The sequence below is a fragment of the Castor canadensis genome, chromosome 15 (genome assembly GCF_047511655.1).
Source record: "Castor canadensis chromosome 15, mCasCan1.hap1v2, whole genome shotgun sequence".
Lineage (NCBI taxonomy): Eukaryota > Metazoa > Chordata > Mammalia > Rodentia > Castoridae > Castor > Castor canadensis.
In genome coordinates, this window is record NC_133400.1 from 61,323,184 (window position 1) to 61,340,609 (window position 17,426).

At 40.5% G+C, this 17,426-nt stretch overlaps 1 protein-coding gene across 5 annotated transcripts in view; it reads right to left on the reverse strand.

Moving 5' to 3' along the window:
* The window catches only part of Mkx (mohawk homeobox), a 68,979-nt gene that overhangs the window by 49,530 nt on the left and 2,023 nt on the right, over positions 1-17,426 (reverse strand). For 3 of the 5 annotated variants that reach the window (XM_074056314.1, XM_020153908.2, XM_074056315.1), the window contains exons 2-5: positions 16,186-16,455; positions 14,260-14,419; positions 6,925-7,078; positions 5,935-6,270 (exon numbers count right to left, since the gene is read on the reverse strand). In XM_074056314.1, the coding sequence (XP_073912415.1) occupies positions 5,935-6,270; positions 6,925-7,078; positions 14,260-14,419; positions 16,186-16,373 (838 nt within the window). In that variant the 5' untranslated portion in view covers positions 16,374-16,455. Of the gene's footprint in view, positions 1-40; positions 2,175-5,934; positions 6,271-6,924; positions 7,079-14,259; positions 14,420-16,185; positions 16,456-16,710; positions 17,359-17,426 lie in introns of those variants that run through there. The other 2 variants (XM_074056316.1, XM_074056317.1) reach the window with 2 other exon arrangements.

Here is a 17,426-nt window from a genome sequence, read left to right on the forward strand (position 1 = left end):
CAAATAACAAAGAAAAGAGAATGAAAACCCAACACACCCACCCACCCCCACACACACACACTCCTAGGAGCCAGCCAACACTCTTGCCGCCAGGATTTATTATCTCTCTTCTCTCTCTCATCTAAATGGGTAGAACTATGGGGTAACTCAATTTCAATTTTGCAAATTAATCCATAAAGCAAACATAATTTTCAAAACCTAAATGACTTTGGATTTCAGAAATAATCCATATCAATGTGTCCTGCATCCTCCTCATTATCAAATATTTATGAAGAATCCACAGCATTCAAAATAGTGTTTCATTTGTTATAATTCTATAATAACCCAAAGGGCAGAGTTTCTACAAATTTCATTTAAAGATTACTGCTTTGAAATAGCTAGAACGATTCCTTTTTGAAAGGATAGCAGAAGACATGTTTCTTTATTCAAAGGATTTAGGGATAAGTTAGGATTTGTTGCTGTTGTTGTTAACCCTAAGGATACAGCGTCGAAAGGGTGGAAGAGCATTTAAGAAACACGAGGAGGAGGGAGCATAAAGAGAAAGGGTCTCAAAGTACATCCCAGAAGCAGTGCTTAATATTATAGGCTTAGGAGAGCAGAAAGTTCTAGATTTTTTTAGTTTGGTGCTTAAATCTCTGCTATCTGGAAATTTCACTTTTGCGGAATCCCTCATTTCCAGACGGCATTCAATAGGTCAGGTACAAGACAAGAACTTGCACAAACTTGCAAGTATCCTTTAAATATCACTGGCTGGACTCATGATGGAGGGTTTTATTGTATGCTGCTGGAGTATTTACCTGCCAGGAAAAAAAACATTTGAAATAATCCAAAATGGCAAAGCTTAATTCTTTTCCTAAGAAATAAGAAAGTAACAGGGAAAAAAAGGGAACTAAAATAAGAAAAAAAAAGTCTCCAAAGTAGACTTAGTAGTCAGCAAGATCCAAAAGAGAAACACAGTGTGCACACAAATACCTTCACACACCGTCCCTTCACACAGCCCTCTGGACGGCCATGTGACTTTCCTGAAGCTATTTCCAAACACAAATCCTGAAATGACTGGCACAAATCAATCAGAGGTGCCTGTTCACTGTTCAAAACAGTCTGCAAAGGCACATTTTAAAATCTTTCTACTGGTTCATTTACATACATTTCATTGATGGTGGCCAAGCACCAACTGCAGGGCTCCAGTGAGCTTCCTGCATGGAGCCACTCTTACAAACAGTCTTGGATGTGAGTAAACACACCTCACAGGCAAATGGATTGTGTCCTGGGGAGTACTTGTTCTATAAGTTAAGAACCCACAGTGCATTTCTGCAAAGAAACTACACTGTCAGCTAAAGTAAGATCCCAGGCTGACCCAATGATATGTTGAGTTAGGAAGACACCTGAATTTTACTATTGATATCAGCTTAAATTTAAGTGCACAAGTTTGCTGGAAGAGAAAGAGAAAAAGAACAAACAGCATCTTCTCCCTTTTGAGGATTGCAATTTGTCAACAAAACAATGTTTAGAAATGGCAGCTGGCCTTTGCCATCCTCCCCAATGTTCTACTTCCTACTTCCTCTTTCTTCAGTAACCCAAATGCTTCATTTTCTCATTTCACCTCAGTTCTCCTATAGTGGCAGGCAGTCTAAAAGGCCCCTACCTCCCAAAGTGTCCCATGTACCAATGAATAGCTTCTTTTTTCTCTCAATCAAAATCTCATGCCTTCAGAGACAACATTTACCTCAGCCAAGCAGAGGAGAAGCTGACCTGATTAACTCATATTAACACAAAAAACAGTCCCATGGCCTGGATGTTTTGGCTATACCAGATGCATCTAATTAAGACAGTTTAATAAAATGAAGCTTAAACATTCATCCTTTGGGAGCAGTATGCATTTATGAATTACATACTGGCAGTGAAGCTTGGACAATAACTACTTGAATGTTCTAGCCATCTATAAGCTGTTCATTTATGAGCTGTGAAAAGAAACACACATATACAACACACACACAAGCTGAGTGGAAAGGTGTGTACCTTTCCTCTTATCCGTACACTTCTTAGAAAATTCTCTCCCTCCATAGTAAAGGAAACATAATAGGTTTGGCTTTGAGAGTAAAGTCAAACTCAAATCCAAGTTAGGCCAGGTTCCAGTGAGGACTCCCTCTATAAGGTGGCATGGATGGTCTCATCTGGAAGGATATGAGGAACAATGACAGGAACAGAGAAAGAGGTGATGGCTAGAAAGCCCTTATCCTGACACCTCAGACCACTTAGGTGCCAGAGGCTTAGATGTCAACTTCTAATATAAGTTCATTCCACCAAACATCTGAAGATTACCGTTCCTTACCTAACATGATGAAAATGGATTGTAGTAGTTCTAATTTACATGACTTCACTTAATGGATATACTGAGTGACTAATTTCTTTGAGTGATAGTTAATTGTATTTAGAGCAATGACTGTACTGATTCTGATCACTGATAATGTAAATGCTGCTGTCAGAAATGTGTCAACCAGTATTTATTGAGGGCCTACTATGCCCTTGGTACAATGCCAAAGACTGCACGTTACTGACAAAAATGATCTACAAAAAGTCAATAAAAATATGTTTATATGCATTGATGATTCCTACTAATATTTTCAATTAGGATTACTACTTTGTAATCTACAAGGCTTCTCCCTCCGACGGTTTAGCAAGTGAAATTAAAACTCATTATCCTTCATGCACCAAGTTTCATTTGGCATTTTCACTCCACATACTTAATGAAATCTATTCTTAGCAACTCTTGTACAAAAGTGATTGGATAAAATTTCTCAGCAAATATAAATTAATGAATAGTGCTTAGAGGTGTTCTTTTAAAAACTCAAAGTTAAAATCCTTTTACTACTGAGCACAGTGGGGCAGGGGTGTGAGCTAACAGCAGATTCAGAAATTTCTTTTTAGGTGAGGAAAGAAAGCTATAAACAGATGGAATTGAAGGAATTCGGAATAAGCCTGTATGCCAAAGAAAACCATAGCAGTTGCTCAGAAAGCATTTCTTGAAATCCGCTGTGCTGTTTATACAAGCATGTCGGCCCAGCTACAATTGCAGCCATGTTGTCCCAGTTTCCCCAGAAAACGGCCATTTATTGTTTGGTCTGAAATTTAGCAGAACACTCTTAGGTCATCAGTCTCTGTCTTTTGTTTCTTTTCCTTTCTTTCTTTCTGTGTTTCTTTCTTTTTTTCTTTTGTGGCAGTCATTGGATTTGAACTTGTGGCCTTGCACCTGCTAGGCAGGCACTGTACCTCTTAAACTACATACTCAGCCCTCTTTCTTAATTTTCCATCCCTAAAAATTCAGACTATTCTTATTAAGTTTACACACATACTTGAAAAAAAAAAGAGAAGTTTACATGTCTAAGTTGCTTTTTCATCGGTTGCATAACTGAAAAAAAATAGGCTTTTATTTAAATATAGAACTTGGCAAAGGAGTAGTCCTTAATATGGACCAAGTACATTTGGAAGCTTTAATAAAAATAAACAGCCAAGACACTGAGCTTTGAAAAGCATCATCCAGGTGCACTGTTCCTTCTGACTTTGTATTTTGTCATCTTTGAAAAGACCACGCATTTCCCAAAGACTCAACACACTGGGTACATTTCACAGGCATGTGACCCTGTTTTTACTGGGCAACATAAAGAAATTTCTAAGAAAAAATTATGTTTAAATGACCAATTAACTGCTAATCTGCCTTGTTATAATTAACTTCATTTTTTTCTAAAACTCTTTACTGTTTCTGTCTATATCCATTTATCAAATGTGGACTAATTGTTTCCACAATTTTGAATTGCTTTTCATTTACTACTAGCTTGTAGCTATTTTTCATCTTTCTTCGTACTTAGCATTGCACACAAAAATTTTGACTTTTATGCTATTTCAGTCTTGTTTGGGATTAAGATAACATTTATGTTTTTGATGTCTTATTTATTTATATTAATGTATATTAATAGTATAAAGGGATTACAGCATGGTGATTCACATGTGCATATATTGTTTATAATCCCATTAAGCTAGGTATTGCTCTTTTGTTCATTTTCCAACAGCTACATTTAAAAAACTGAGATATTTCTCATAATTCCATATGTTCCAGAAAAATGTATAAAACACAGGAATTAGTTATGTACTCAGAATTTGGAAAAAATTTATCAATGGATCATTATAGTCACATATTTTAGATAAAAAAATCTAAATTTTTTATTGAGTCATTGGTCATTTAAAAATTTTCTTATTTATGAATTTATAACTTATTTGTGTTGCTAATACCAATTCATTTCACATATGTTTATATGTCAAGAATTTGTATTCTAGTACTTCATCGTGATTTTTAAAGTCTTTTTTTTGTCTAATAATTGAGTGCTGGTTGCTGTATCTCTTTTGTTACTTCCAACTTCAATTTGTATTCGTTTGTTTATTATTCTTTCAAAGTCAAGTTTTTGCTTATTTAACTTCAGCTTTTCATTTTACTTTTGTTCATTTTTCTCTGTATTTGAATGGCTTGATTTCTTTTACTTTCTCTGAGAATAAATTTATAAAGCTCTGAGTTACTTCGAAATTCAACTCTGGTCACAGGTATATGAATAATATTTGTGGTATATAGTTTCTTCATTTTCATTATTAACTAAATAGCCTCTTATACTTATTTCTTCCTAGCCCTAACTACTCCTTGTAAGACTTTTTTTGTATTTCTGAATGCCTGGAGTTGTTTGTATGATGGGAGTTGGAGATACAAATAGAAAGTGAGGTTGATTTAAGTCTTTAAGATTGTATTTATATTTTTTCTTGAGTCTTTATAGATAATTTATCTTGTTTACAATTATAGGTACTTGAAAATGAGATTTCTGGCTAAATAATCTGAAGAGTATATTCAAAATTCTAAATCTGAATTGTTTACTAAAACTATATTGTTCACTTATCCAACTCCTCAATGTCACAAGAATTAAATGTAGTAACAGGTGTGTAGCACCTGGTACAGGGCCTACATATCATAACTGCTCAGTAAATGATTAGTAGGAGTGAGCACAATGATAACAACAGTCTGCTAGTGGTGAGGCACCTCCTGCCTTGTTGCTGGCTCAGTTGTACTCTTCAACCAGAGAATAACTGCTACATGTTCTTGGTGTGGTTTTCATATCTATAATCTAATGTGGCTGGACTGGATACTTTCTGAAGTTGTTTCCAGACCTACCACTAAAGGTCATTTGTTAGCACTTTTAGGACTGGACCCAGACTGTCTCTGTACCAGATATAGGTCATACACATGCCTTGTTCCAAAGCAACCTTCTCAAACACTTCTGAAAAGCGAATCTGTCTGGAAATAGAAGTCAAGATAGAAAATTTTTATCGAACCTGCTACTCCATCTGAGTGTTTGAGACAGGTAGAAATTGACTCAGTATATTTGGAATGAATGTGAAAGTGTCAAAGCTTTTTATCAGCCCCATTTGTGCTTTCCAGGAATGAAAGTAAAATTTCTAAAACAAGTGAAGCCAGACCTATACATTTTCCTTCAGGAAAACTTGGCACTTGTGTTAATTTGTGTTCATTTCCTGTCACTCTTAGTGATCAATGCATGTAAGAGAAAAGAAGGAATATAAAATATTTGCATGACTGGCTCTATTATAAGTCATTCATACAGGACAATATATACGTCCTCTAAATACCATCATCATTAAGATTAAAATTACCATTAAGAATGAAAACTTTTATCTTTATTATTAAAATTAAAAATATCTCAGAATCTCTGAACATCACTTACTAACATATCATCAATTAAAAACAACACGAGAGATTATAAACTAAATTATGGGCAATCCATAGATAATCCGGTGTTTTTGTACCTGTCAAAATAAACCTCTCTTATTTCCTTTTCACACAAGCCATCACAGTGATTACCACAAAAACCACAGGCTTACCTGTGCGATAGACAAAGTTGCCTTCGGTCTCTGATGATGATGGAGACACCAATTCTTCCTCAAATTCATTGGAGCTAAACGATCCTGAATGGTTTCTCTGCCTTGTTTTTCCCATCATGGCAGTGTTCGTGGCCATGACATGTCTCAAAGAGTCGTTAAGGTAACGGTTCAACAAGCTGCTCTTGTATTTAGGGGGTGACACATAGTCCTCAGTAGCCTGTGACTCTGGCCTCACTCCAGCTTTAATCACTGAGCTTTCATTTTTAATCACAGGATGGTGAACAGGAGTAGGATAACCCCCTTCGTTCATGTGAGTTCTTGGAGGATTTTCTCCATCTAAAAGGGAAAATACCACCAAGTTGCACTGAAGGATACTTTTCAATCACTCAATTGTCACATTTGATCACTAAAAACATACACAAAGGGCCAGGTACCGGTGGCTCACACCTGTAATCCTAGCTACTCGGGAGGCTGAGGTCAGCAGAATTGCAGTTCAAGGCCAGTCAGGCAAAAAACTTGCTAGACCCTATCTCATCCAAGAGCCGGGCATGAAGGCTCATGCCTGTCATCCCAGCTACACAGGAGGCTGAGATCAGGAGGATCGCAGTAATAACTCTCTCTCTATAGGGAGACATATATCATCTATATAAAGGAAAAATACGTACTATGTATAAAATTATCTTTGATATATAAGATTAATTTTTAGGCAAAAGGCAAGAATTTATGGAACCTCTCCCTATGATATTTTAATTTTAACAAATTTCACAGAAAATGTTATTCTGACACAATAAATCTATAAATAAGAGGGAAAGGCCATAAATCTGTCAAATTATTATTAGAATTGTAAAAAAAAAGTGAAGTTACCTCATGCAATAAAAAGAACTGTTATATCACTCTCTCATTTTGCAGGGTCAACTTTATAAAACAGCAGTGGAGGCAAACTTATTACAAAGGCAAAGCAAAGAAAGCAAAGGAAAAGTCGTAACAGACCTTCAGAACACGAGTCGTCACTGCTCACACTCAGCCGCTCTGCGTTCCCTTGCACATACTTGTTGTACAGCTTTATTCTCAAGGCCCAGCTTAAATCTGGCTGCCGGACAGTGTTCTTAAGCCGACGTCTTGCATTAGCAAACCAATTTGAGACCTAAGACAGTATTGTTTTAATTAACAAGACATGACCCATTATTCAAATACTTTCTCAGAAATGATCGCAGCTTCTCTCTGCATCTTTGATCATTCGCTATTCTCAGGACACAAAGGTATGGGGTTTTCACAGTCATCCGTCTCTTCAACATTCTGAGCACATGCTATAGAGTTTGAGTTTCTTCTGCACTCTGGGAATAAGAAAAATAAAGAGGCTTTGCCATGAAAAAGATTAATTAAGAGAAAAGTCTAGCAAGAGAGGCAGAAGAGTATAGAAATATAAGAAAGAAATGCAATAAATGGTAGGCACAGCACTGAAATAAAATGAAGTCGGAGGTAGTTTGAACACCTGTAGTCCCAGCTACATGGAGACTGAGGCAAGAGGACAGCTTTAGTCTAGGAGTTCAAGGCTACTTTGGATAACATAGTGATACACCCCATGTCAAAAGAAATCAAAACAAAGAATACAGGAAAACAAGGGAAGAGTGGTTAGTTTCATTTATGCTTCAAGACCTCATGAGTTTTGAAGGAAGGCTGAGCTGGATTAGATGAAGTCAGTAGGGAAGTATATTTCCAAAAAAGAGGACACAGAAGCAAATGGAAGTCAGATTCCAGAGACAACCTGAGGGGTGAGGAAGAGAGAGAAGTTAAAGATGACCTTGAGCCCTCCAAGTATGTAAGCAAAAGAAAGCTAGAGCCATTTTGAAAAGCAAAGGTGAGGATAAAGTAAGTGCTTGGTTTGGGGAACATCTAGTGTGAGATGCTAGACAAGCATATCAGTGAGTGTCTTGCAAGAAAGTAAAAGGAGCACTTTAACTAAAGGAAGAAGAGGAAACAGAGGTGATAGGTGAGGTTGAGAGCTCCAGAATGAAGAAGGGACAAGGGAAAAGCTTTGGAAACCACCAGCAATTAAGGAGGCAGTTCTGTTAAAAAGAGGAACCAGCAAAGTAATCAGAGAAGCAGTGAGAGCAAAAATAGTCAAAGAATACCTTGCTTTAAGCTGAATGTCAAGTGTTTGTTAAGCACACAGGTGAAGGCAAAATAAAGGAAAATTACTTCCATTGTTACGGATTTCTACATGATAAAATGGGACTTAAGGTTTCTTCTAAAGTATCAGTGTATAGATTTGGAAAAAAAGAAAAAAGAAACTTGAAAGGAGAAAATTTGCTTTTAAAAGAATGAAACATGGGAAAAGAATTAGCCTTTCTGCCAGTTTGTTCCAGAACAGGCTCCATATTACTACTATAATGGTTTTTGTGGCAATGTTTTCACTGGAAGTTTGTTTTGTTTTTAAGAGTTAGGCTAAAAATACACATTTTTTTGTACATTGCTCAAGCCATAATTATTGGATGAAACTGTGGTGAATTCTACTTTTAAAAAAAGCCTATGGCTAAGACGTGATAGTTTTTCCATATAAATTCAATATTCAGTAAGTGCCGTATGGCCTCCTTCTGCCTTAAGCAATGGGAACCATCCCATCACCGTCATGGGCGATGGTGTACTGTCTTGCCACGCATTTCAGAAGCCTTTGTCTTCACCAACTTCTCTCCTGTCCAGATGAGCTCCTGTCACTATGACTCAGTGGACTTCAAGTTCTCAGTCTTCCCCAGATTTCCATAGCAGACAACAAATACACTGAGGACGTGGCCATGACGGTAAGTGCCAGGACTGAGCAAGCACTGTCCCCAGCTCTCCTGGAAAGACCAGCAGCGAAGACTAGACGTGACTGACTGGCACACGTGGGACAGCATTGGCTGTGGAAGCAGGAAGTGCCTTGCTTCATGACACTTCTTCAACATCCTCTGATTCTCCACCTCACTGTGAGAACGGTCATTTCACCCTCATGACTACTAACTAACATTTTCTTTCAAATCTCCTATGTTCAATTCCGATCGCTCTTTTTATTTTCTTCTTTCTTTATTTATTTTTTTGTGGTACTGAGGTTTGAACTCCGGGCCTCATGCTTGCTAGGCAGGTCCTTTACCACTTTAGCCACACCGACAGCTGGAGTCTGATCTCTTAAAATGGATCTTAATGATTGTCATCAAATTCAAGTCTTGATGCACCATTTTGATTTAACTTCTTTTTTTTCTCAGTGGTACTGGGGTTTGAACTTAGGGCTACATGTTTGCTAGGCAGGTGCTCTATCACTTGGGCCATAGCCCCAACTCTTCTTGCTTTAGTTACTTTTCAGATAGAGTTTTATACTTTTTGCTTGGCCCAGCCTTAGACTGTGATCCTCCTGTCTGGTGTGTGGCTGGGATTACAGAAAGGCTCTGTCATATCCAACTTGTTTGTTGCAATGAGGGGGATCCTCACTAACTTTTTGCCCAAACTGGTCTCAGTATGTGATCTTCCTGATCTCTATCTCTGGAGTAGCTAGGATTACAGATGTGAGCCGCTGAACCCAGCTAATCATTCAACTTTTTCAAATCCTCATTAATATCCTGTTAACCTGTAACTGGGGTATGATAGGAAGAGATCTGGTATCCTGTTCTGAATTGACCAAAAATGTATGTATTTAGTTAACTTATTCAGCTTTCCTGAATTTCAACTCTTTAATCTAGTGTCTAGGGAATAGCTCAAGGATAAAGATTTTGTCTGGCATGTGCAAGGTCTTCAGTTTAATCCCAGCACAAAAAAGAATCATCCACTCTAAAATGGATTAGAGGGTTCCCAATATCCTTATCAAGTTAAAAACTAAGACCTGTGAACACAGCCCAAACTTCCTGATACCTGTGTCAACTTCCTTTACAGATGGCACAAACCTATCTTCTGTCACACCACGTCTCTCTCCAGCAATCAGATCTCTGTGATTTTGATCTTTGCTCCTTTCACACACAGGGGACAGTCTACAACTTCCCCAATGCCTGCACTGCTCATATTTCAAAGAACACAATTCCAAGACTTTTTTGTTATTTTCTTTACTAAACAGCACATAATTCGACTGAATTAGCTAAATCTTACCTAACTTACACCAAACCCACATAATACAGTGTAAAATCCAATTGCATGATGCTCTTCATATAATGAAAACAGAATGGTCTTCCAATTTAAAGAATGTTAGTATACTTCAGTTTTAATGTACAATAATGGGGAACTTTTAAATGTCATGGGGGATTAACTAACTTTTCACATATAGGGGTCATATCCCTTTCCATGTTTTATATACTCCAAGTCCTTAACATTTTATAATAGTGACACTTTAGGAGATTTTCCAAAAAGGGTTGCTGATATTCAACATAGGTATTTCTAAACTGATTTCATAAGTTTGACAGGCACCCAATCTGCTAATATATTTACGTTGCCAGAATTTTGTTACCAGAAGTTTACAGTACAGCCTAACAGCTGATATAGTCTGAGGTGTTTAATATCTACTTGCATCCTGCTTTTGTCTGTTAGAGCAGACAAATTGTTGGTTAATGAATTTGCATAAATATTTTCATAATTTTTTCCTGATGAATTAATGTGAACTCCATGTTTAGCTGAAGGTAAAAGTACCAATTCATGTCTTCGACCTTTCACCCTCAGGGTCATTCATACTCTGTTTAAATTATATTTTACATGGAAAAGGCCGACTTACCAAAGGTAGATTCTGGAGCAGTGTTTTAATGTCAAACTTAGAGCTTTAAAAATTCTATATTTTACAGTGAATATGTAAGGATGCAAATATCTAGAAACTGGAAGAGAAAACCAAGTAATTTTCATACTACTTGAACACAGGTGTTTACAGTCATCATATTGGCAGAGTGAGCCCACACAGGCACACTAGCATCTGTCCACCTTTGAACACACTGCATTATGCTTATTTTGGATTATTCAGCTGGAAGAGTGAGCACCTCGCCTCTGGACCATGTAGTCTAACACTTGGACTAATGTATAAAAATCACTCTGTGATTTGGTTTGAATATTTAGCAGTTGCTACCAGCCTTGCGATTGCTAAGGATCATCACAGCAGAAGTCCTCAATTCCTCACTAAAACAGTCATTGCAACATAGGGGACAATCCTGCCACACAGCAGTTTTAACCAAAGAGTACAATGGGCCAGGTGCTTGTGGCTTACACCTGTAATCCTAGCTACTCAGGAGGCAACGATCAGAGGATCGTGGTTCCAAGCCAACGTGGGCAAATAGTTCACAAGACCCTATCTTGAAAAATTTCATCAGAATATAGGGCTAGCGGAGTGGCTTAAGGTGAAGGCCCGGAGTTCAAACCCCAGTACCACAAAGAAAAAAAGAAAAAAAGAAAAAGACTACATGGACACATCACAGGAATTTGAAACTTGTTTTATAAAAGGCAGAAGTTCTAACTCCAATATTTACTCCTTGGTAAGCTCTTATTCTACAATAGTACAAAACCCCAATCCCATATTTCCTTGTATTATTCCACAATAAAGCTGTTTCTATTTGAAAGTATGTAGCATACTTTTATAATATCTGAACAAGGGTCAGCTATGGAAGCCAAGCACAGAGAAGTTTGCTTGATTAATATCTAAGTATGCAAACACAGAAGCCATCTCCCTGGTAATTTTAATAAGATGCTCATCTCATTAAAAAGATGCTAGGTTGATAATGCAAATGAGTTACATATAGTTATAGCAAATTGGGACAAACTGCCACCAAGTGAGAGAATTAAGTGAAAGTTGTATATACATTTTTCTGTTTCACTTTCCAGAAAGAAATTTAGGCGTAGATTAATGTCTTCAGAGATTCTGTACCTTTTTTCAAGCTTTAAAGAATATTTCCATCTTTTTATTTCTAGGTTTCATGGGATATTGCTTACTGACCATGTTTCATTCTTTTTCTTATCAACCTAAGAGTCACAAAGTAAAAGCAAAAATTACCTTGTATGAAAAATCTGACACACACTATGAGGAAAATGCTAAATGTAAAATAAATCCCCAAAATATAAGATATTTTTATAGTAGAGGAATAAAGCATTTATGCTGACAACTTGTTAATATAAGCCATGAGAAATGGGAGATAGAAGGCCCTGTAGCCAATAAGTAAGAGTTCAGACAGAAATAATGGAAGTACTCCATATTTTCCACAGACATAGATGATGACATATTTCCAGATATTTTGAAAATTAAATGAACTACACTTGTGCTTGTCCTACAGAACCATCAGATAGTACTAAAGATAATACTCTTTCTGCTGCTTATTCTCTAAAATAGGGTGGGTTTTAAAACTTGGGATGGTGGAGTGATTTAAGTGGTAGAATGCCTGCCTAGTAAGCATTCAAGGCCTTGAATTCAAACCCCAGGACTGAAAAAAAAAATTAGAAAAACCAGAACATCTTAGAATGCAAGTCATTCATTAGTTGGCAGAAAGATATTCTGGAAAGGCACGTGATGAGCGATGTAATTCCCAAAAGGAAGCCATTCGCTCTATAAACCTGTAGGCATAGTTCACTATATACAAGGTGCCAGGCCCTGGGGTGAACCCCATGATGTGATCACCCTCCCAGGAAGCCTGACCCCACAGGAGAAGCTCAGTCACAGCAGAATCTGACTCATTAATTTGCAAGGATCGAAAGCATTACTCAGACCACAGCTTTATAGTTCTTCCCCAGAAGGACAAAATACTTCTATAATTTACACAATCTTCCACAGTCAAAATTTGCTTTGGATGTTTAATTATGTCTGACTTATATAAGCCCCAATATAAAAAATAGATATATGTGTATGTGTATAGATATATGTATTACAAGTATATATATTTTACATCAACATACCATTGTGCTTAATCGAAAAGAATTGGATCCAAACTGGATTATATATAAGGTTTCTTGGTAATTCTATACATTGCACCTTTTTCTATTTATCACTTTAAAGTTTAAGAAACTAATTTCATTTACAGTAAAATTTGGAAATCATTTTACAGGGGTATGACCTATTATTATAAATAATTTAATGACAAATGTTACCTTTCATAATCAAAAATATTCTAAAATATATTGATTTTTTTGCTTTATGTATGAAAGAATGGCAAGCATTAGATAGGAAGTCATATAGTCAACCAAAACCATGTAACATTTTATGGATGACATCACTGAAAAATAATCAAAAACTACAAATTACTGTGTGGTCAAAATAAGTAGGATATCTATTTAAACTAAAATTTTGTTTATTTTCATGTCATTTTTCTATGGCAATAATTTATTTAGGAACTACTTTTGTAAATCATTGAAAGGTTCATAGTTTTATGTTAAATAGATATAAAGTCAAGAAGGTGAAATCAATTTTTCCTTTCAGGGCTGCAGACAGTCACTATTAATACCCATTTCTCGTTAAAAGAAAACATTTTTCTCTATAATTGTATTCTGAAAATAAGCAGAAAAATGCATATAAGAATTTTAATAAGCCCAAAGACTACTTTCATGCTTTATCAAACTTTGCAGTAATCCCTAAATAAACATTTTAAACGCTCTAGAAAGTAATTTTTATTTTATTAGATGAATTTTTTTTAAATTTACTTTCCCTCTTATTGTATGTCCAAAATTTCCCAAATGCAGTCATTTGTAAGTTGACCATAATGTACATTTGTGAAATTGCTACTGTAATGTACATATAAAACTTCCCAGCTTCTCTTCTTTGTGTTTTCTTCACATCCATAAAATCTTGTGCCACTATATTTATTAAAGAAAACTATGGTGTTATGGAAAAGGCATTTGATCTTGAATTACATTTTTGTTTTGTTTTGTTTTTATTTCCAGGCCTGCCTCTCCCCCTTACACTTCATGCACCTTGGTTCTGTCACCTATAAAATGTTGATAACAACTGCTCTACAACACCATGTTTGGGGGAATAGCAAATTATATTATGTTAGGCAAAGCTAGTGTTTTCCCATTAGAGAAGAAACAAACTCCATTTTCCTACACCTGACTGTGTAACCCAACCACCAGAAATCTGAAACCTGCCTTTTCTCTTTAAGCCCAGTAGAAAAGTATCAGCATCAAGTGCCATGAAGTTCCGTTAAAGTACTGCAGTGATAGGGTTGAGAAGAAATCCAGAAACACTTTTCCCAGAACTGGACTCTGCACCTGGTCACCCTCAGCAGCAGAAGCCAGAGCATCAGGCTCCATCAGGTTCTCACCACAGGGAGAACCAACAAATACTAAGGGTGCCTGGTCTTCAGCCGCTCCAAGGGACTCGGATCCGGCTCGATGAGTCCCGATTACCTGCACTAGCGTCATCTGCGAGCCGAGGGCCAAGAGTATCTTCTCGGTCTTGGTGGGGTACGGGTTGTCACGGTGCTTGTAAAGCCACTGCTTGAGCGGCCGCGCCATATCTTGCAGGGCCTGCCGCTTGTGCCTCACCTTCCCGCCATTCTGTCGGGCCCTGGAGCATGGAGAGAAGAAGAGGCCGTGGTGGGCTGCGCCGTTTGGGGGCTGGGTGCTGGGACCCTCCATATTAGTAGGCATTTCTGAGGCCACAGCCCCGGGCGGGTGGGGAATGGCCGCAAAGCCCCGCCCCGCACCCAAGGGTTCCCTGCTCTGCTATGCGCTCCTACTTCCAAAGGAAGTCCCACAGTTTCTGTGCTGTGTGGGTGTGTCGTTTCCTCAGCATCTCTCTTTGAAAGAGCCTGCTTGTCGCAGGGAATCATATGTCGGTGCAGATGCTAGGTTAATCTTGGAAAGGGAGATAACTTGAACTCAGTAACCAAAGGTAGAGGTTTAGGGGAGGAGGGTTTAAGTGATTGAAGATAACTGGTAATCAAGCTGCAGATCTAGACAACAGGACGAACTGTCTGCCACTGTTTGCCCGCTGGCACCAAGACCTCGAGTGGCCCTGGCACCAGGGGTAGGGGGAAGGTCGGCCGCGGGCTCCCCGAGGGCTCTCCACCGTCCCTTTAGGGAACTCCTGCCTGGCTCCCCGCGCTTCCAGCTGTCAGTAGTCTAGGAATAGGTCGCTCACTAGACGGAGGGAGGAATAAAGCAGAGGATAATGGCCCACCCAGCTCTCTTTGGGCTCTCTCCTATTTCCTTTCATTCTTTGGGAAAGGGGGAAACTTTCAAAGGACAGATTCGTGGATGGATACAGAACCTAAAAAGGACTCTAGGGGCCGTTTTCATGTTATGGGAAAATGAAAAGTATGAATGGTCCCTCCCTTCAGGTAAAGTTAAAACACCCGAGGAAACGCACATTCAAAGGAGAAGGCAGAAGCAATCAAAAGCCTGGAGCCGGGCGTTGGATGCTGCGCTCCCGGGAGGCTCCGGGAGGTGTCGCCGCGCAGCAGACCGCGCGCCGGGCCTCACCGGGAACCTTGCGCGCCTGCGCCGCTGCCTCCAGGGCTTCTGCCTCTTTAAACACTTTGAAGAGCAATTCCATCCGAACCGACTGGTAGTAATATTTTGAGGAAACCTAATCTCTATTTTACTAACCAGCAACGCCGCAGAACAAGCAGCTGATGCAATCGTTCAGGTGGAGGCAGCCAGGAAGTCCCCCCCACCTCCCCCGCGGGCCGCTCCTGGAGCCGCCAGGATCTGGCTGGGCAGAGACTGCCCTTCATGTCCCCGCAGCCAGAGCAGATGGCCCACCCGCGAGCTCCCACCCCCCAACAGCCCCTTTACCCCGCTAAACCGAAAGCTCCCCCTCCGGGCTCGCCGCGGGCCCCGCCGAGCTGCGCGCGCCCGGGACGCCCTGCCGGCGTTGACCTTCTCAACACTTAATCTCAGGCCTGGAGTGATGGAGGCCAAGGCGAAGGCCTCTGGCGACAGAAGAGGAAGTCCCCCTAGGCCTGACTTGCGAATCTATATCTGCTTGGATCTGCCCCGTTCCTACGCATCCCGCTCTGTCTCATCTGTGCCCGAGGTAGGGAGAGGGGACAGGAGACTCCCCTGAAGTCAAGGTAGCAAAGGACTGAGCAACAGTTCCAACTCAGTATCCAGCAAGCCTCTTTTGACCTGTTCTAAGAAATTGATTCCCCACTTTGGGAAGCTACACCTTTTGATAAGGACGCGCGAGCCAGAAGGCTCAGCCTTGCCCTCTTGGGGAAACTCCAGACCTCCCTATCCGCAGGTCCTTTCCATTTGATTCCCTCGCCACTTGCCGCCTCCACCCCTCCAGGATGCAGGCGGGCAGGACCCCTGGGAGCATTTGCGTACCCGGTCCTCCGGTGTCTCAGGCCAAGGTTGTCCTTGAGGTGCGGGCCGTCGGGGATGCCCACGTCGGGGCGGGCATGGGGACTGTCCAGGACACCGCCATAGGGCCGGCCACCCCGATCCCGCTCTGGAGCACTTCGGTCCTCAAAAAGCACGGTGCCGCTGAGCTTGTTGAAGACAATGGTGTTCATGGTGCGAGCTGGCTGGGATGCTCGGCGCGGCCGCTGCGCCTCGGGGCCGGGCCGCCAGGAGCTCCGTAACAGGGCTCGGGTTCTAGAAGAGGAAAGGGCATCACGTTACTCACTGACAGTGCTCAGATTCCTGAAGGTCCGAGGCCCTGAACTTGGCAGGGGCACGGGGCTGCGGAGCCGAGGGGCGGAGCGGCACTGCTGCTTCTGGACCAGAAATCGCCCGCCTCTCCCCACCTGGCTGTCCCCCATCCACCCTCCCAACGCCCACGCACACACTGTGCAATCCCGGGACTAGTCCCAGCTCTTCTTGCCCAGACGATCAAGCTCCCATCCCTACCTCCAGGAACTTCAACCCGGAGTAATTAAGTAGGAGGACGAAGAGAAGCACACTCGGGATACCATAGCAAGATGGGCAAGAGGCACCGCGTGTTCTTTAATCACAACAGAAGGCTAAAGCCTCTTGCAGCCCTCACTCGGGGTGTCGGGAGGTGTTGGAAGGGAATATTTGGGATAATATGAGCAACTGCATCAGTAAGGTCCAGTAAATGAGTCCCAGTCGCGTGCTTTCAGAGGTGTTCGTGTGTTTGATTTTTTTGTTTGTTTGTTTTGATCCTGTATGGTTTGGGTGAAAGACCCGCGTCTTTCGGCTAAAGTCCCCCGGGGTTGGGGTAAGAGGAGAAAGTTTTAGGAGTGAACTCCACAGCTAGAAAGTTATGTGGCGTCAGTTTTAAATACACCACATTCTCTAAGTCTTCCTATTATCTCCTAGCCAGTTCCCGGGCGCCCAGGCAGGTCGACGGCGCCTGGTGCCGAATCCCGGGGGTTAGTGTAGCCAGTGCTGTGCTCTTCCTCAATGCGGGCGCAAGACCCCGGCATCAAGCCCATTTCAAAGGCTTAAAGATACCAAAATCTAAAACAAGAAGCCTAGCTGTCGGTGCACCCCGCTGACTGTCCGCGGGGTACGGAAAAGCCTGCAGCTTGTCTCCGGAGTAAACTGCAGCGGGACCTCCGTCTGCTACCTGCGGGCGTCAGGAGCGAGCCCGCGCTGCAGCG